Here is a 21,219-nt window from a genome sequence, read left to right as displayed (position 1 = left end):
TTTCAGATCCACCAAACAAAGAGAAAAGCCCCTCTCTCAACAGACAGTGGGCTTCATCATAGACCTACTGTATAAGCTCCTAAACCTGCATTCTGTACTGTAGTTACACTACAGCTACTTTGTCATTCTCCATCTCTATATTGGGTCGTACAGGTCTAATGGTTGTGTTGCATCTGATTATAACATATTAGCAAACTGAGATGACAGTGACGCGATAACAGGAATTAATAAAAAGGTAAAAACTGTGAAAAATATTAGTTGAGTTCAGACAAACTGACTATGACTGACCCAAGGCATGTTGCCTAAACCAATTTAGATTCTTATCTAATCTAAATCTAATCTAAATCAAATAGACTCTAGACTAAAAATATCTTAACTGGCTCAGAATTTGAATATATGAATAGAGAATCCAACACTAAAGGGAATTCCCAACCTGAAATAGCCTCACAGCCGGCTCACACCTCAGTCCTCTCTCCTACTTACAGTAGGCATCCACTCTCTTTCTTTTCCTGTTCTCTCCATCTCCATCTGTATCTCGCCCCCTCTCTCACCACCGGTGTAGTTACAATGATAATGTATTCATGCCCCCTTCAGCCCAATACGCACACATCCAGACCTGACCCTGTGAATATAATTATGCCCCCAACCCAAATCAATAGCCTATGACCAGTGTTCCATCTAAACTACAGCTGGTGTACCTCTTACCCCCAACTACAATCTCAGTGAGTGCCTACCGTCTTGCTCATTCACAAGTACCGGAAGACTCTCACACACACACACACACACACACACACACACACACACACACACACACACACACACACACACACACACACACACACACACAAACACACACACACACCCCTCTTTGGCAGCAGACATGTGTAATCACACCCCATGCCAAGAGCCTTCCCTCTCCCACCCCCATGCCCTTCTGTATCCCCTCCCTCCCTCTGTGCTCCCCTTCTCTGTCTGTCTGTCTGTCTGTCTGTCAGTCTCTCTCTCTTCTCTTTTATCTCTCTCTCTTTGAACCTCGTCTTCAGAGCTTTAGGGGTCAAGGTAACGAGGTCGAAGATGGAGCAGCTATTTCCTCAACTTGAAGGACAATACACTTCATCCATACATCAATATTCAATCAAAATAGGTAATTGGGTTTGATAAGACAAAAAGCATCCCTCTTTCCCTTTAGGAATGTACGTTTGGATTGATTTAATGATAAATACAAAAGTCAATCGACTATGAAAGTCAATTGAATTGTCTTGGCTGTTGCTGTGGGGGCAGTGTAGTGCTGTTGCATGGTATAACACTAGTTTCAAAATGGGGTAAGCAAAACAAAAACACAATTCTCAGTATGGACTTCCTTTTTCTATTTTAGGCAAACTACTCTCTGTCTGTTAGTGTCATCATGCATCATCCATATGGCTTCGTCTCCTACTCTTGTCTTTCTGGCTCACTTGTTTGTTAACTAATATCTCTCCCTCCCCCTCTGCCTCACTTGACCTGAGAACTGATGGCCCCTGAGGAGTCTTTTTACTCAATATGTTCTCCTCTACCACCACCTCTTCCTTCTACACCTGTCTTTCCCCCTCTTTCTGCTCTCTTTATCTGTCTACCCTTCTCTCTGGATCTACCTCTATTTGTTCTTCCCCATAATCCCTGGAGTCTGCCTTCTCTCTCTCTCTCTCCCTCTCTCTCCCTCTCTCTCTCTCTCTCTCTCTCTCTCTCTCTCTCTCTCTCTCTCTCTCTCTCTCTCTCTCTCTCTCTCTCTCTCTCTCTCTCTCTCTCTCTCTCTCCCTCCCCCCCCCCCCCCCCCCCCCCCCCCCCCCCCCCAGCTGTTCCTCCAGGCCAGTGGAGAGAGGGGCAGGCCATCTGATCTGTGCTCCCCACACACTAACACTATTGTCTGGGCCGGGCAGGGGAAGGGAGAGGGTTCTCCTAGAAGTCAACAGCTGATTGATTCTCAAAAGGAGGGAAGGAAGGAGAGAAAGAAGGGAAGGAGGGAGGGAGCAAAGAAAAACATTGAGAGGGTGCAGGAGGAATCCCCTCTCCTTTTCGCTCCCCTGCTATTCACTGTGTGTTTCCTTCCCTCTTTTGATCCATCTCTTTGGCTCATATGTTTCTTCTACCTTTATTGACCCACACGTCCTACCCCATCTCTCTCTCTCTCTACCCTTATTGTTTGAATCTTCTTTTTCTATCTCCAATATCTCTCGCCTGCTGTTCTTTTGATCACCCTTTCTCTTCCAAAGCAATTTTGTCCCCCCCCCCTTTACACTAGACAGTCACTAATCTCTCTCTCTCTCCCTCCAATATGACAACCCTGGGGCAAGATGTCTGTTGGTCCACTGATCTGGTGATGCATCAATACACCAATACCCCGATAATGTTGTCGCTAATGACATTAGGCTTTTGTCTGGGCCTTGTGAGTGTATGTACTGCCTACAATATTGTGTGTGTGTGGTACTCACTGGGGCAGCTGAGGGCCTCTTTAGCAGTGATGCTCTTGTTGCAGGCGGAACAGAGGGTGGTGGCAGACACGGTGAGGGAAGTGAAGAGGTGGCCGTTGCTGTAGCGCGCCTCCCGCTCCCGCGCCTCCTTCTCCCTCTCCTTCATCCGCTCCTTCTCTTTGTTCTGTAACCAAAGACACAAATCAGCGCCAACCGATGCAATCTGTGGATATTAACTGTTAAAAAAAGGCACTCTCGCTCATCTCACACTGTCAACCGTTCTGGATATTCTACAGCTGTGAGATGCTTGTCTGGTGCTCAGGTCTCCTCATACTGTATATGCAGCATGCACTTTGTTTCATAGAGTAAGTTTCACTGGATGAGGACAGCTGGTGCATGAGGAATTGTAAATGTGGTGTTTTCAGGAATAGTCTCGCTCTCCCTCCCACTCAGAGAGATTGACAGCCTGGGGACTGTCTTTAATCTCATTGTTACACTACAGGGCTCGCCATGCTGCCTCAGCATAACTCAAGCGCATTCAGCGTGAGAGTGTATTCCGTGTGCATGTTGGCAATTGCGAGTGCATGTGTCCTTGTGCATCTAAGAATGTGTGTGTGCGCACTATGCTAATTAGTGTAGGTGCATGTGCGTGCATTTGCAATTGTGTAGGTGTGACTAAAATGTGAATGTTCCGGTGTTACTTTGCCTCTGTAACATCCAGCTGTTCCTAGCATGGTGCCTTATTTTATACCACACGTTTTAATGCCAGCCTGTCTGTCTGTGTCCAGACCAGAGCAGCAGTCTATGTTGCTGGCTGTGCTGCTAAGTAAGCAGAATGGTCAGATACCAAACAGCTTCTCACAGCCGGTGGCCTTTTAGTCACAAACTAATCTCCTGATGTTGTGAACACAGACAAAGTAGTCAATCTTCAGTGGCTTTGTCACTCTCTGTTTTCCTTAATGCTCTCAGCTAATTATCAACTCAACAACATGTGGTGTTACGATGAGGTTGTGTATCCACTGTAGCGAGAGTATATGACTTACAGGTGCTTCCAGTAGGTTCTCAGTAATCACTTTAGGCAATTATTTATGTTCAAGAGGATAACTCTGCCATCAAATTTGTTTTGAAATTACTCAAAATGGTATTCCATGTCAAATAATAATTGTGCATCACCACAACTGCTAATGCTACCAAAACAAACAGAACAAAAGCTGTTTTCAAATACACAACACGTCTATTATCTGAAATGACACCCTTTGATACTGGTTGTACTGTATTTTCTAAAACATTGAGAGTACATGATCAACAAAGCAGTTTTCTCTAAGAGTGTAGACTTCAGACCCTTGACGTACACATAAGGAAAGCTCACCCTGTTGGTTTATCATGATGGGCAGCAGAGGGGTTTAACCCCCTCACCGGAACATGCCACACAACTATAACGTTATCGGAAAGAGGAAGAGAAATAACTAAAAGAAGGATTTGTCAGGGGTTCCTTTGAGAACCTAAACAAAAGGCCTTGGGGCCCCCATTGTGAGGAGCTCATTCAGGACATGGCACCATCTCAGGGGTATGTAAAACACACCCAAAGGAAAGAACCCAGAGAGGAACGGAGGGATGGATGGAGTGAAAGAAGAAGGGAGGGGAGTTTAAACCCATCCATTTACATTAGCTAATTAAAAAGGTGACCCGCCAAGATTTTGATCTGAGGTGAAAATGGCGGAAAGAGACTCAAGGGCAAGGACATATAGAACACACTGACACATGCAACATGCTGGTGTGATGACTAGCTACAGTTGTGACGCTGTAATGACGGTGGAATGAGGTGAGACGGGCAGGGAGACAGCTTAGGTCCAGGACACTGGGTCCACTTACAGACCCTCATGTCTAAACACACTAACCCACATTTACATTCACTCCGTTTTGAAGAGGAAGGAAACAGGTGCACAACTTGGCACTGGGCCAATGCTTGGTATATCTTTCTAAGCTTCTCGGTAGAATTAATCCATAGAGTTTAACTGCATCCATGTAGGATTCATCGTCTAGCAACTCCTACTGTACAGTATGTCTGAGGCGGGCTTGCTTTAATGGCAGTAGGATGAGCACTGCAGCAGCATGCTCTAATCCACTCTGTCCCCCGCAGAGGTTAGTAGACTGTTACCAAACTGGCTCCCTCGCTATTATTAATGCACAGTCAGCTCCATCAGTCCAGACCACCTTATTAAGACCTTTTTCTATAGAACTGACTCTTACGCTAGATATCTGGCACACTGACTGAATTTCTCTGAATTTCCCCCTCCCCCTATCCATCGCTCTCACACACTCGCTCCATCTCTCTCCCTCTCCCTCTTTCTCTCTCGATTCCTCTCTTTTTGTCTCTCTCTATCCTACCCTCCTTACCACGCTCCTCTATAGTGGATTAACAGACTGGATTAGAATCATCGGACTCAGGGCGGATTGGGGATGGTGTGAAAGACGAGAAAGATAGATAGTGAGCGATAGGAAGAGAGAGAGAGAGAGAGAGCGAGAGAGAGAGAGAAGAGTGAGTGAGATTGCGAAGAGCATTTAATTGAGGGAAAGAATGCCACAATGCAGTTTATGAGAGCGGCGCTGCTGGTAAATTGTTACCAAATGGGTGTAATGACTTTTTAATGAAAAGAGGGCGGGGCAGTGGGGAGGATGAGAGAAGCTGCTGTTATAGACCAGGGATTAGTAGATACTATTAAGCAGCGGATTAGGCCACAGACTTAACCTCTGCCCAAGCCTTCCATATATCTAACCTTACTCCACTGAGGAATTTACACTGTTTTGTGGATAAGCAGAGGACAAGGCCTTCTTACTCTCTCTCTCTATTTTGTCTCTCTCTCCCTCTACTCAATTCAAATGTCTTTATTGGCATGACAATAGCCATATCACAAGCAAAAGGCTAGGAAGTAAGACTAGGAAATTATGTACTATGAAGAAATTAAGAGTTTATTTCCAAAACGCTATATCCACAAATGTTTTCATCGGAAATGATTGCTTCTGGGTACCGTCATGTGTGTGTAAAATATTACTGTTCTCAGATTTTTTTATTCATAGATTTTAGATGTGTATGAAAATGTGTTTAGCTGGAATGGAATGTTCATATCCTGTATATTTGACTGTGGTATGTGCCAAGCTAAGTGACTTGCCTAGTAAAATAAAAGGTTAAATAAAAAAATATATATAAATGAATGCACTTAAGAGCACCTGCTAAATGAATAAAATGTAAATGTTTTACATACAGACTTCATAAAACTGTATTAAAGAAAAAAAAATCATTTTTTTTTTATATTGATGCCCCAAATGCATCGTTTGTGCAGTTCTTTTAACCTAGCAGTGGTACTTATTTCTCTGAGAGTGAGGTGGTTAAGCAGCATTTTGCAACAAAAAAAAGCATTACTATTTGTCTCTCTGACATGAAACCATCAAGTGATAGACATGTGTTTGTTAAAAATCTATCATTGAACACCACCATACCTTGAATAGATAGTGAAAAAAAGACTCCAATCTCTTTCATAATTTCTTAAAAACAATAAAAGATAATTTACCAACATTTCTGGAACTGGATATACACTGAGTGTACAATACATTAGGAACACCTTCCTAATATCGTGTTGAACCCTCTTTTGCCCTCACAACTGCCTCAAGTCGGGACATGAACTCAAGGTGTCCAAAGCGTTCCACAGGGATGCTGGCCCATGTTGACGCCAATGCTTCCCACAGTTGTGTCAAGTTGGCTGGATGTCCTTTGGGTGGTGGACCATTCTTGATACACACGGGAAAATGTTAAGCATGAAAAACCTAACAGCGTTGCAGTTCTTGACACACTCAAACCGGTGAGCCTGGCACCTATTACCATACCCGTTCAAAAGACACTTAAATATTTTGTCTTGCCCATTCACCCTCGGAATGGCACACATACACAATCCATGTCTCAATTGTTTCAAGGCTTAAAAACCCTTCTTTAACCGGTCTCCTCCCCTTCATCTACATGGATTCAAGTGGATTTGACATAAATGTAACATCAATAATGGATCATAGCTTTCACCTGGTCAGTCTATGTCATGGAAAGAGTAGCTGTTCTTAATGTTTTGTCCACTCAACGTATAGTGTATAGTCCCTCTCCCCTCCTCCTCTCTCATAGGATTCCCCTGTATCAGATAGCTGTCCTTGGCTGACCCTCAGACTATGTGGATGCCAGAGGAGAGCTAATGCTAAAAATCTGTAGTCGACTTGTTTATTAAACTGCCTGTCCCGTGCTCCTGGCCAGTCTGGCCACATCACAGTGTGTTGAGTTAATCAGCCTAAGGAGGCCTCTAGGATCCATGACCCCACCACCGTCAGACGTCATCCTCCCCACCACAAGACCAACAAACCCACTAAGATAACACCCTATCTGGCTGTACAAACTTTATAGGATCAACTTCTCAGTGATGATCAGACGAAGGGCTTGGGATTCAATCAAACATGTACTACGGAATGTTTGATTGCATTACGGAAAGACGCACTAGGGGAAATATCACTTTGAACTTTGTACACTGAAAAAAAGGCTATCATCACCAAACAGTATGTTGAACCAAGATTACATCATAATACCTGTATTTTTACATCCATGTTTCAATCTGAAATGAGATACTTTAGACATGTGCGTCTACAGAGAATGAGTATCCTGCACAAGGCCATAAAAGCAGTATACAATTCTCACCTGGGGATTACGAACCAGTATCCCCTCAGGTCACAAGCCTCAACCTTAACCACCACTATGCCATAGTGGCATAGTATCCCAGTCTGAACTCTGACCACAGACAGATAAGACACAGAGATAAAAGAGCTGTTAACATGCTGCTGTGGTGAACAACACAAACAACCAGCAGGTTAATAAACCTGCTATAGGGGAGTGATCAGAAAAAATGTATGATGAGGGCCACGTTCCTTGTTATTTTGGATGGGGGAGTCTATCGTAGCCTTAGTCTCTTAGTGGTTGAAGAGCACCTTTGGCCAAATTCAGCCAGCCAGTGTGTAGCATGGCTAATCCTTTGTTTCGTAAATTCTTCTTAGACTGGCACTGGTGTCTATATAAGGTGGCATGTATTACTTTTTTTAGATGGAACGAAGTGACCTAATTGGTTTACTGTAAGCAATGAAGCTTAGGTATGCTGCTGGCTTTATTGATGCTAATGGATAACCAAGAGGTTGGCATGACCAATAATCTAGCCAAATAGATACAGATACACAGTGCTAGGTAGTTAACATTGAGTTCTGTGTGTATGCAAAGAGCAAAAATATAAACGTAACATGCAACAATTTCAAAGATTTTACTGGGTTACAGTTCTTAGAAGGAAATAGGTCAATTGAAACACTTCATTAAGCCCTAATTTATGGATTTCACATGACTGGCCGGGGTGCAGCCATGGGTGGGCCTGGGAGGGCATAGGCCCACCCACTTGGGAGCAAGGCCCACCCACTGGGGAGCCAGGCCCAGCCAATCAGAATGAGTTTTCCCAAACAAAATGGCTTTATTAGGCAGAAAAGCTTTTTGTGCGTATGGAACATTTGGTCCCATGTTTCAAAACTTTACATGTTGAGTTTATATTTTTATTCAGTATATAATAAATAGAATGGACATTACTATTTAAAGCAATTGTCAAAATGTTTTTATGCCACACGTCCATTTCTGATGAGTCAGTTTCCAAGTGTCAACCAGTTTTCCTGCCGCAACAATAGCACTTCATATTTATCATGACACTTCTACAAAGCCTAGCATGCACTTTACTGGGCTGCCATGACAGATGAGGTCAGAGGAGTTTCAGATGAGATGGACAGAGAGCCATATATATTCTTCCCTTTCTATTTCTATGAAAGGTGCTATCTGAAGTGTCAAGACTCAGGAAGTCTCTGTTCCTCTTCAGACTGTGATATTGGCATCTGTTGTTTTCAGGTGTGTTTTCATCTGCACTGAACTCATGTGCAGATGCCTGAGCCATAGAGAATGTGCTCACTTTTGGTCCCTCTATTAAAAGCTTCTATGAATACATGTCATTCACTCCCCTTCCTGCAACCAAACAGCCTCAGAGACTCAGACACAACAAAACTAAACAGGAAAGGGAGAAACAAAACTCACATTGTGTCGAAATACGTAGATTGGAAATGGGTTTGTATACACAGCCCAGACATTTTTGTAAAAAGCAGTTTTTGTCTCAGTAATCTGTTTTCTGCCAAATTGTCTATGCTAGTGCTTCAGTGCTGACATCACACACCGGAAGTTCATTATACTGACTTCCTGTTTCATGGAAAAGGCATGGAGACTGGGGTTGGTGAGTTGGGAGAATAGCAACACTACAGTTGGAGGGGAAGGACAAAGTTGTTGTTCATAACTTAGCTCCGGGGTTCTCAGACGGCCTTGTAGCCTTCTTTGACTCAGATCAACACCATGGCTTTGCGTAGCAAACAATTTTGTCCAGTCTGACTGACAAAGCAGACATTTTAGGCATTTTTTCTGTCATATAGCTGGATATGTAGTGAATGTAGGTTAAGTAAAGAACAGTGACAACCCACTGGGCAAATACTTGTTGAATCAACATTGTTTCCACGTCATTTTAACACCAAAATTCAATGTGATGAAGTTTAATCAATGTGGAAAACTGATTGGATTTGCAAAAAGTCATCAACGTAAGGGAATTCAGTCTTTATTCCAGCCAACATTTAATCTAAATCCAATGACATGGTTACATTTTTTGTTGATTTCACATTGAATTCACATTAGTTGACAACTCAACAAAATGTAAATCAAAACTAGACATTGAAATGACGTCTGTGCCCAGTGGGAAGTTCTGATCAACTAGGAATTTGAACCATAGGCCTTCTAGTAACTATATGACTGGTAACTATAGCATGGATGCTGTAAACATAAATGTTTATTAACTTCTAACACATAAGTGTTCAATGATATACTTTTTATAAATGCACTAAGACTAAAAATTAATTCATCACATATTGCACATAATGTAGCTCATAACACTGATTCAATGCTGAAATAAATGATAATGCTTTGTTTTGATGTGAAGGCCCATTATTGCTCTCCCTTAAGTAACTCATCATCCACACAGTATAGTCATAAGTTATTACAGCCAGACACTAACAAGCTTGGCTGATCCTTGTTCCGGTTGACTGAATAGCTTTGGGTGTGTCCTCTCCTCTGTTTATGTTTCATGTATTCTTTTTGCTGACACATTTTCAACCCAGGGTATACAGTGGTTTGCGAAAGTATTCACCCCCCCCTTGGCATTTTTCTTATTTTGTTGCCTTACAACCTGCAATTAAAATGGATTTTGGGGGGTTTGTATCATTTGATTTACACAACATGCCTACCACTATGACGATACAAAATATTTTTATTGTGAAACAAACAAGAAATAAGACACAAAAACTGAAAACTTTAGCGTGCATTCACCCCCCCAAAGTCAATACTTTGTAGAGACCCCTTTTGCAGCAATTACAGCTGCAAGTCTCTTGGGGTGTCTCTATAAGCTTGGCACATCTAGCCACTGGAGTTTTTTCCCAATCTTTAAGGCAAAACTGCTCCAGCTCCTTCAAGTTGGATGGGTTCCGCTGGTGTACAGCAATCTTTAAGTCATACCACAGATTCTCAATTAGATTGAGGTCTGGGCTTTGACTAGGCTATTCCAAGACATTTAAATATTTCCCCTTAAACCACTCAAGTGTTGCTTTAGCAGTATGCTTAGGGTCATAGTCCTGCTGGAAGGTGAACCTCCGTCCCAGTCTCAAATCTCTAGGAAGACTGAAACAGGTTTCTCAAGAATTTCCCTGTATTTAGCACCATCCATCATTCCTTCAATTCTGACCAGTTTCCCAGTCCTTGCCGACTGAAAAAAACCCCCACAGCATGATGCTGCCACCACCATGCTTCACTGTGGGGATGGGGTTCTCGGGGTGATGAGAGGTGTTCAGTTTGTGCCGGACATAGCATTTTCCCTGATGGCCAAAAAGCTACATTTTAGTCTCATCTGACCAGAGTACCATCTTCCATATGTTTGGGGAGTCTCCCACATGCCTTTTGGCAAACACCAAACGTGTTTGCTTATATTTTTCTTTAAGCAATGGCTTTTCTGGCCACTCTTCCGTAAAGCCCAGCTCTGTGGAGTGTATGGCTTAAAGTGGTCCAATGGACAAATACTCCAATCTCCGCTGTGGAGCTTTGCAGCTCCTTCCTTATCGTTGGTCTCTTTGTTGCCTCTCTGATTAATGCCCTTCTTGCCTGGTCTGTGAGTTTTGGTGGGCGGCCCTCTCTTGGCAGGTTTGTTGTGGTGCCATAATCTTTCCATTTTTTAATAATGGATTTAACGATGCTCCGTGGGATGTTCAAAATTTCAGATATTTTTTTATAACCCAACCCTGATCTGTACTTCTCCTTCTCCTTTTTTGAATTTTTTGAATCACTTCACCAATTTGGACCATTTTGTGTATGTCCATTACATGAAATCCAAATAAAAATCAATTTAAATTACAGGTTGTAATACAACAAAATAGGAAAAATGCCAAGGGGGATGAATAATTTTGCAAGGAACTGTATTGAGAACATACAACCTGAAAGTGAGAAGCATTAAACTGTGTGATGTCAGCTTACTGAAGCGAAATCAGCGCAGTCTAATCGGAGGGTGAATAAGTGGTCAACTAACCTCAGAATGACATCACTAACTAATGAGATAGGAAGTCATTAGTGCACAAAGGAACAGAAACACATACAGCAAATTCACAGAATATCACACTAGAATGACATGCATACAGAAACTTAAGTTGAATCTGAAAACAAATGTAAACATGACGCTATTGATATAGGTTGAAATTTACAGGGACATATGCCAGTAGTCCCCAATGAGATTATGTTCCTAAAATTGCATATGCAAACGATCAAAAACCATTGTGCAGTCTGCCTTTATTCGAGTTGAGCCAACTAAACCAAGGTGTGTCAGGCAGGAAGGGCTGTCCTGTGTGTATTGCGACATCACAGGAAAGCGGACTGCCCTGACTACAGAGTTAGTGGTAGTCAGCACATGGACATACACTGGGAGAACAAAGCCCTTTTGCCTTTGCTTGCTATACAATCGGTCTGCGGCAGCCCAGGATCTCCTTCAAGTTAACCCTGTGTCATGCGTGAAGAGGGTCAGTCCCTCTGTTCTAGGAGAGGAGGAAAGGGGGGGGGGGGGGGGGGGGGGGGGGGGGTCTTATTATGGGAGAGAGTGTGCTTGCTACTGTCCCCTGTAGCAGAGAGAGTGAGGCTGAGAGAGACGGAGCCCTGGTTAATGTGCCATAACAATGAGCTTGTCTGTTGTCTCTCTCATTTCCGATGACATCAGCAGCATAGAGTGACAAAACATGATATCTAATGGTTAATTAAATATCCTCAGAAAGATCTTTGTGAACAAGCACAGTCACCAATCCCCATAGCACGTATGAGTGACAGTAAAAAGAGTGATGGAATAGCTACACTATGAAGTGTAGCAGCTTGACAAGATCATCAGTAGCAAGGAGCAGCATGGAGAGTCTGCCTAAGCCCAACAAAAAGGAGTGAAGTTATGAAGGTATACACTGTCTAGACAAATATATGTCCTAGGAGGAGATGGAGGATAACTAACAGAGAGAGTAAGAGGGAGAGAGAGAATGAAACCGAGATACCTAGGAAAGAGGGAGAGGCCTGGAGGGGAAGACCCACGAAAGCAGGAGGTTGAAACGAGTGAGGGAGAAAAAGAGAGACCTAAGCAAGAAATAAAATGGGTCTGGGATGAAGGGGGGGGGGGGAGAAAAGGCAGACAGATGGAGAAACGGATACAGGGGGAAGAGAGAGAACCCCAGAGAGAGGTAGAGAGATAGAGCGTGATGTGGCGAGGAAACAAAAGAGGAGAAGAGAATACCTGACACAGCGAGAGAGCCTAGCAGGTAACTGGATTTCAGCGTGTATTGATGGAGGAACAAAGAAATAGAGAGCAGACAAAGAACACAAAGAGAGATGGAGAAACTGGAGACACTGGGGAAGAGAACTGCTGGATGTGTTTAGAACTCTATCCTAAGGGTTACTAAATGTATCGAAAAAATACATTGAGTGTGTGGATCCATAGTTCTCATCTTAGTGTGCATGTGTGTGCATTCAGTACGTGCATGCATATGGGTGTGCGTTTGTGTGACAGCAAAGGGAAGGTACGGCTATAGTATTTTTGCCGTATGTGTGTTGTCGCGGGGGAAGGTGGTGATTATAATAGCGTGAACGTGTTCATCCTTTGCATGTTCCTGTGGGTGAGGAGACTATAGATGTAGGATCTTAATTTGAGCCAGTTTGCTACACCAGGAAAATAATTAATAGGACATGTGAATTATAATGTGGATTATAATTCAAATCAAGCCTTTTTCCCTCAAATCAAGCCGCAAATCAAGCCTTTTTCAAGCTTGAATAACCTACAAGTTTGCATTTCCTGCAGTGCAGTAAAATTAGCAGCAACAAAAGAGTGATCAAATAAAGAGCCTACATCTGTATCAGAGACAGATGGCATCCATCATGAGGCTTAATACACTATGACCTTGATGATGTCTGTCGAGCCCACACACCCACACACTTCTGTGGGAAAATGAATGTCTGCCCCCTAGTTAGCGCCTGACTGTCCCAAGGGCACATTCATTAATAACGAGTACAGCTACACACCCACATGTGGTATCATAATTTGATCGCCCTGTTGCAGGAGAACTTTCCTGCAATTCACAACATTTTAAACTTGAAATGTATTTGAGGTTTAAAAGGCTTCTGAAGTTTGTAATTTCCATTGAGTAATTTCAGACTTGATTATCCCGTTGCGAAAAACATAACCACTACAAAAATGTCCATTCATTATAATCTACATAATAATTAACATTTCCTGTTGTTGAAGGATTATTTTCCTGCTGTACCAAACTGGCTCAAATTAAGATCCTACATCTGTACACACACATATTATACACACGCACAAACTGACTTATGGAACAATTCCTTACAAAAGGTACGGCACACATAAACAGTAGAGAGAGAGTTATTGCACAGTAGGAGCACACATACCAGTGTTTTATGGTTACAACTATTTCCACCACAACAACATAAAATATCAGAGGCATCTTCATCAGGGGAAATCTATTTTTCGTAATCAATAAACATATTGCATCCATATTTTTTTTTTGCTAACTATCAACTAAATCAAATCAAATTTTCTTAGTCACATGCGCCGAATACAACAGATGTAGACCTTACAGTGAAATGCTTACTTACAAACCCCTAACCAACAATGCAGTTAAAAAAAATGACAAAAATAAGAAATAAAAGTAAAAAGTAATTAAAGAGCAGCAGTAAAATAACAATAAGCGAGACTAAACTCAGCAAAAAAAGAAATGTCCCTTTTTCAGGACCATGTCTTTCAAAGATAATTCGTAAAAATCCAAATAACTTCACCAATCTTCATTGTAAAGGGTTTAAACACTGTGTCCCATGCCTGTTCAATGAACCATAAACAATTAATGAACATGTCACTGTAAAATGGTCCTTAAGACACTAACAACTTACAGACGGTAGGCAATTAAGTTCAGTTATGAAAACTTAGAACACTAAAAGAGGCCTTTCTACTAACTCTGAAAAACACCAAAAGAAAGATGCCCAGAGTCCCTGCTCATCTGCGTGAACGTGCCTTAGGCATGCTGCAAGGAGGCATGAGGACTGCAGATGTGGCCAGGGCAATAAATTGCAATGTCCGTACTGTGAGACGCCTAAGACAGCGCTACAGGGAGACAGGATGGACAGCTGGCAGACCACGTGTAACAACACCTGCACAGGATCGGTACATCCGAACACCACACCTGCGGGACAGGTACAGGATGGCAACAACTGCCCGAGATACACCAGGAACGCACAATCCCTCCATCAGTGCTCAGACTGTCTGCAATAGGCTGAGAGAGGCTGGACTGAGGGCTTCTAGGCCTGTTGTAAGGCAGGTCCTCACCAGACATCACCGGCAACAACGTTGTCTATGGGCACAAACCCACCGTCTCTGGACCAGACAGGACTGGCAAAAAGTGCTCTTCACTGACGAGTTGTGGTTTTGTCTCACCAGGGGTGATGGTCGGATTCACATTTATCGCCGAAGGAATGAGCATTACACTGAGGCCTATACTCTGGAGTGGGATCAATTTGGAGGTGGAGGGTCCGTCATGGTCTGGGGCGGTGTGTCACAGCATCATCGGACTGAGCTTGTCGTCATTGCAGGCAACCTCAACGCTGTGTGTTACAGGGAAGACATCCTCCTCCCTTATGTGGTACCCTTCCTGCAAGTTCATCCTGACATGACCCTCCAGCATGACAATGCCACCAGCCATACTGCTCATTCTGTGCGTGATTTCCTGCAAGACAGGAATGTCAGTGTTCTGCAATGGCTAGCGAAGAGCCCGGATCTCATTCCCATTGAGCACGTCTGGGACCTGTTGGATCGGAGGGTGAGGGCTAGGGCCATTGTGAGGGCTAGGGCCCCCAGAAATGTCCGGGAACTTGCAAGTGCCTTGGTGGAAGAGTGTGGTAACATCTCACAGCAAGAACTGGCAAATCTGGTGCAGTCCATGAGGAGGAGATGCACTGCAGTACTTAATGCAGCTGGTGGCCACACCAGATACTGACTGTTACTTTGATTTTGACCCCCCTTTGTTCAGGGACACATTATTCAATTTCTATTAGTCACATGTCTGTGGAAGTTTGTGTTTCAGTTTGTGTCTCAGTTGTTGAATCTTGTTTTGTTCATACAAATATTTACACATGTTAAGTTTGCTGAAAATAAACGCAGTTGACAGTGAAAGGACAGTTCTTTTTTGCTGAGCTTATATACAGGGGTGTACTAGTACAGAGTCAATGTGCGGGGGCACCGGTTAGTTGAGGTAATATGTACATGTAGGTAGAGTTATTAAAGTGACTATGCATAGATAACAACAGAGAGTAGCAGCGGTGTAAAAGAGGGGGATGGGGGGGCAATGCAAATAGTCTGGTTAGCCATTTGATTAGATGTTCAGGAGTCTTATGGCTTGGGGGTAGAAGCTGTTTAGAAGCCTCTTGGACCTAGACTTGGCACTCTGGTACCGCTTGCCGTACGGTAGCAGAGAGAACAGTCTATGACTAAGGTGTCTGGAGTCTTTGACAATTTTTAGGGCCTTCCTCTGACACATCCTGGTATAGAGGTCCTGGATGGCAGGAAGCCAGTGATGTACTGGGCAATTCGCACTACCCTCTGTAGTACCTTGCGGTCGGAAGCCGAGCAGTTGCCATACCAGGCAGTGATGCAATCAGTCAGGATGCTCTCGATGGTGCAGCTGTAGAACCTTTTGAGGATCTGGGGACCCATGCCAAATCTTTTCAGTCTCCTGAGGGGGAATAGGTTTTGTCGTGCCCTCTTCACGACTGTCTTGGTGTGCTTGGACCATGTTAGTTTGTTGTTGATGTGGACACCAAGGAACTTGAAGCTCTCAACCTGCTCCACTGCAGCACTGTCGATGAGAATGTGGGCGTGCTCGGTCCTCTTTTTCCTGTCAGCCACAATCATCTCCTTTTTCTTGATCACGTTGAGTGAGAGGTTGTTGTCCTGGCACCACACGACCAGGTCTCTGACCTCCTCCCTATAGGCTGTCTCGTTGTTGTCGGTGACAGCAGGACAAAACATAAAATGGAATGCTCTTGGTCTTTGTTAGCCTACTAAACAGAGGTATCTGGGTATTTAGGGTTACTACTGTTTTCACTGAAGTATATTCCAGTTTAGTGCACATCTTCAATTCAAAATGATGATCCCTGATAGAAGGGTGCCTTTTTGTCCGTCTGTAATGAGGAGGGAGGAGAGAGGAGACCGAGCTCAGATGGTAGGCCAGGTCCTTTCAGCTCCAGCTGTGATAAATATCTATGCCCAGACAGTCATTTCAGCATGGTCAGAGAGAGCCATCACAGGCTATGTGCTAATATTAATTTATATTAGTGATCGGGGGGAAAAATCTATGTAGTTACATATTGCAGTATACATTTTGGACAAAGTTATATCAATATTTGACTCCAGCCCTAATTTATAGTCTCTTTTTGTGTATTTTCCCCTGATAGGTACGACTAGATAGGTTTTCACTAGTAATCCTTCTATTCAGATCAGTGCTTATGAAAGCCAGGATAATGTGATGAAGCTACAGTATTTCAGTCTGTTGGGTAATTACTGTAGCAGACTCAACCCAGTAGCAGCCACTCAGGGGGAGTGTGAGGGAGGAACTGGGGCTATTGACTGGTCATCAGGGTCACACAGGGTGTTGTTTGTTTTAAGAAGCTCTCTGATGAGTTCACTTCCTGTGACTCTGGCTTTTGTTAGTTTGGGTTCCACCCCTGACCCCCACTCAGTCACCTCCAGTGGGGGTTTCACAACGGAAATGCTAAGACTCCAAAGAAAACACCTGTAATAGAATGCTAGCTATTGCAACACCCAAACCCCCTATACAAAGTACCTACAGACTACTAAGTGCCCCTCCACCTATCCTTATTTCTCCTAAATGTTTTCTTTCCTCCCTCTCTTTTGTCCTCCTTCGTAATCACTCGCTATCCTGACAACTCAAACTGAAGTCTTCCACTGCTCTATGGCCGTGGAGAAGAAACGTTAGTGGGGGCATGGCATTTGGCTGGAGCTATGTGGCTGAGTAGCCAGCCAAACCTGTCGCTCTCCTCTTCCTCAATCTCTAGTCCTCCTTCTTTCCTGCTCTCTCACTCTCTCCTCCCTGCCCATGTGATTGGTCCATTCCCCTACCAGTCTAGTCAGCTGCTGTGAGGTGAACGCATTGTCCGTTACCAGGCTGACTGTGAGAACAGCCCCCTAAAGCAACACTGTTTACACAGGTGCAGTCACACACTGGTGACCACAATGACAGTGTGTGTGTGTGTGTGTGTGTGTGTGTGTGTGTGTGTGTGTGTGTGTGTGTGTGTGTGTGTGTGTGTGTGTGTGTGTGTGTGATCTGTCGACAGAAGGTGAGATGGTGTGTCCATGTGTGTGTGATTGTGTTAAAGTGTGTGTGTGTGTGGGCACACTTTTAAGTGTTAAAACAGACCTTAGCCTCATGGGAAGAACTTTCATGTGTAACCCATGAACACAAGTGTGTGTGCGTGCATGTATGTTGTACAGTGTATGGTCTGTTTTGTCACATGACCGAGCGGTTCAGGCCCATTAACTGGGCACTCCTTATTACTGGGCCTGCAGACATATGATCATGTCCACTTTATGAGTCTGCACTGAAGAATGGCCTCTCTATGGCACTGTCTGAAACAGAAGCTGATCTAGGACTGGGTCCATATAAAATACCATGAATGGAACCAACAGGTCACAATTTAACCTAAATGAATAACAATTTGGAAGGCTACATGCCGCTTCGACTAGGTAAAACCTAATATCTTATATATTTTTGGTTTTAAGAGTACATAATGACATCCGGTCACTTGCTTCCACACTTGTATTGTTGTCTTTCAGCATGTCACATACAGATGTGGGATATTAATTTGATCATTCTTTTGTTGCTGAGAATTTTCCTGCACAACAGGAAATCCAAACTTGTAGTGTATTTGAGGTTGAAAAAGGCTTTTGAAGTTAGTGCTTTCTACTTTAAAATGTCAGACTTGATTTCCTGTAACAAAAAAATGTCTCATCAACTCCTTAATTTTTTTTAATGTTCTATCCATTGTGATTCAATGGTCTCTGTCTTTCTCCTCTCATTGGGTTGCAGATCTGAAAAAAGGAATGGTTACAGGCAGAGGTGTGGACTCGAGTCACATGACTTGGACTTGAGTCAGACTCGAGTCACAAATATGATGACTTGCAACTCGACTTTGACTTTAACACCAATGACTCGTGACTTGACTTGGACTTGAGCCTTTTGACTCAAACTAACTTGATACCCTCCCCGAGCCCAAATATTAAAAATGATGTTATTAAAAAAAGTGTGCAGCGCATCAACTCTTCATTTAATCGGACAGCAGTCAATCAAATTGTGCCAGCTGAGAAAAAGTTGCGCGTTTCAGTGCAGAGGAACGTCGGCAGGTGAATTCAGATGGAGCCCTTGGAAAGATGATACCCAAAATGATTATTTTCAGATATAAAGACGACGCTGTATCAACAAAAAAACGGATTGCAACTTGCAAAACATGCGGGAAGAAAATTACAGACGGAGGCGCGACAATTTCCAACTTTGTTCGACATTTGAAACTGCACAAAGAACGGTAAGTCGTGGCCAATATAGCCAACAGCTATATATTTTATTACTTTACTAGTGTATCATGTAGGCTAGTGTAACGTTAAATCAATGAGCCACCACACAGTCAGTCAGTGTGGGAACGTGATCATTGCACCCAAGATTGAGTTACAACTGGCTAGGCAGTTGGTAGCCTAAATCTTGCCTGATGTTACTGCTGTTCCTAAAACAAGGTTGGGCGATTGTGTACAAGCCTACATCGCCCGATTGCGCCCCATTGCGATCCTCGATAGTTGATCACTATTGGGGGGTCTTTCTCATGGCTGCCCAAGTCTCTCAATGGAAATATAACATTTATTTGGAAAGTAATAAATATAGAGATATTTTTAAAAGCATTCATGATTTGCGTAAATGTAATATACTAACTATTACTCTTGTTAAAAAATATGAAATGGTATTACATTTGGTGAAGAGCACATTATGACTTGTTTAGGACTCGAAACTCAAAGTTTAGGACTTGAGACTTGACTTGTGACTTGAGTGCTAAGACTTGAGACTTACTTGTGACTTGTAAAACAATGACTTGGTCCCACCTCTGGTTAAAGGTCATAAGTCATATTGGCAGACCGGGGGGAGTGGAGAGGGGGGGTCAGATTGCAGGTTTCTGAGGTCACATGATCAGGAAAAGCTTCTTTAAGATTACGGAGCTTATGGCCTTGGGTTTAAGGACAGAGCGCACTGGGTCAGTCTGACAACTGGAGTGTGTGCGTGCATGCGTGCAATGCTAAGAGTGTAGGTCTTCAATTTAGACTCCTAGCTATTGTTCCTGGAGGCACCGACCACTGGAGCACATAATGAGAATACAACAGGCTGATCACACAGACACTCCTCGCCTGTCTGATATATACGGCAAGGACTGACTCACCTCCTGTCTTTCTGACTCACCCAGACACTTTCAGCCTACGTCAACTACACATCTCATAATATTAGTCTTCCAGGCAGATGTAAAACTCTGATATGTGATTTGGCAATAAGAAAGCCCTAAATATATAGAATATATCTAAAGCAACTTAGGTGTGCAGTGAGTTATTGGCACAGCATTTGAGGGAGAGATAATGTGGGAAAATCCCACTAGTCAGAGCCATTCCCCAACTGGTACAATGGAGACCCTGTGACAACTGACAAGAGAGCTTCCTTCCTCTTTCTCACACATGCACAATATCTTTCTCTATCGTCCGCTATCCCTTCCCAACCTCTCCGATTCTCCCTCTCATTCCATCTATTTTACTCAAACCCCCCCTCACTCCTGCTCTCTTTCTCTCATCTTCCCCCAGGGCTGTATAAATCACAATCCCTGCTCTGTCCTGCCCCACATTCTACCCAATGATGTGCAACTTTGCTGGGGTGCATAGGGTCCAATGAACAGCAATGGAACCCCCAAGAGAAGAGAAAGGGTTGGGTTGGGAAATGCATGAAACATGGGATTTCTGGCTGATCTGAATGTATGCCAATGCCAAATCTATTTCTCTCACACATACACACAGTCCAGAAGTGTGTGCATGCGCATTTGTCTGTGTATGTGTAGACATTGATCCCTGGAGTATTTCATATGTGATTGTCTGCCACTGGGAGTTTGTATTGGCATGTGGCTCCGTGTGACTATGCATGCCAGCCCTCATGCCTTTCCACCAGTCACATCTGCTGGCATGTGTGTTTGGGTCTGCTTGTTCTAGTGGGGGTGGGGGTCACGACACTGGGATGCTAAATTAGCTTTGGCCAAAAGGCTGAAATCCCACAGTCAGACGAAGAACACACACACACACACATGTTCACGTTCAAACAAATACGTACGCATGCACACACAGAAATCCCACACTCTAACCTCTCTGACTCAGTGGGCATCAACCACTAACGTTTCCCCTCAACATAATGACACACACACACACACACACACACTGGAATTTTCATTAGTAATGTTGCCATTGGTGAATATGTTTTTCCACATTTGGACTTCTGACTACTTGGCTGGGTCTTACAATCTATGCTCACAACAGCTGTACATTTTCCACTATCCTGCTCTAACAAAACCTTCTCCATTAAAGGTTAACCAAACAACAGGCTACGCAAGACAGAACTACATTGACACTTGTGTTTCCATAGGAACTGTACACTTCCCTGTAAACATTTGAGCTCTGACTTCAACCACACACAAAGCAGTGAGATAAGGTATCATAGAATACACACAAACCAACCTCACAGTACACAGAGATAGTAGCACACATTCGCTGTACACACACACACACACATATATATAGATACATGTGCATACACACACACACATTTTACCTTCCGATCAGGAAGCAGAAAGATTATGAATTAAAACTGCTGCAATAATGATAGGCATAAAGCAAGAGGATCATATTACACCTGTATAACCTGTCACAAACCAGGAACACAAGCCAACAGGTTATACACACCCTCG

The 21,219-nt window shown here is 43.4% G+C and overlaps 1 protein-coding gene across 1 annotated transcript in view; it reads right to left on the bottom strand.

Annotated features, from left to right (window-relative positions):
* arhgef2 (rho/rac guanine nucleotide exchange factor (GEF) 2) overlaps positions 1 to 21,219 on the bottom strand; it is a 37,210-nt gene that overhangs the window by 14,102 nt on the left and 1,889 nt on the right. The window contains exon 2 of the mRNA XM_055926093.1: positions 2,469 to 2,631. Within this exon, the coding sequence (XP_055782068.1) occupies positions 2,469 to 2,631 (163 nt within the window). The remainder of the gene's footprint in view (positions 1 to 2,468; positions 2,632 to 21,219) is intronic.

This window comes from Salvelinus fontinalis, chromosome 6 (genome assembly GCF_029448725.1).
Source record: "Salvelinus fontinalis isolate EN_2023a chromosome 6, ASM2944872v1, whole genome shotgun sequence".
NCBI lineage: Eukaryota > Metazoa > Chordata > Actinopteri > Salmoniformes > Salmonidae > Salvelinus > Salvelinus fontinalis.
The sequence above is the reverse complement of the archived record's forward strand: the minus strand, read 5'-3'. Positions and strand labels throughout refer to the sequence as shown.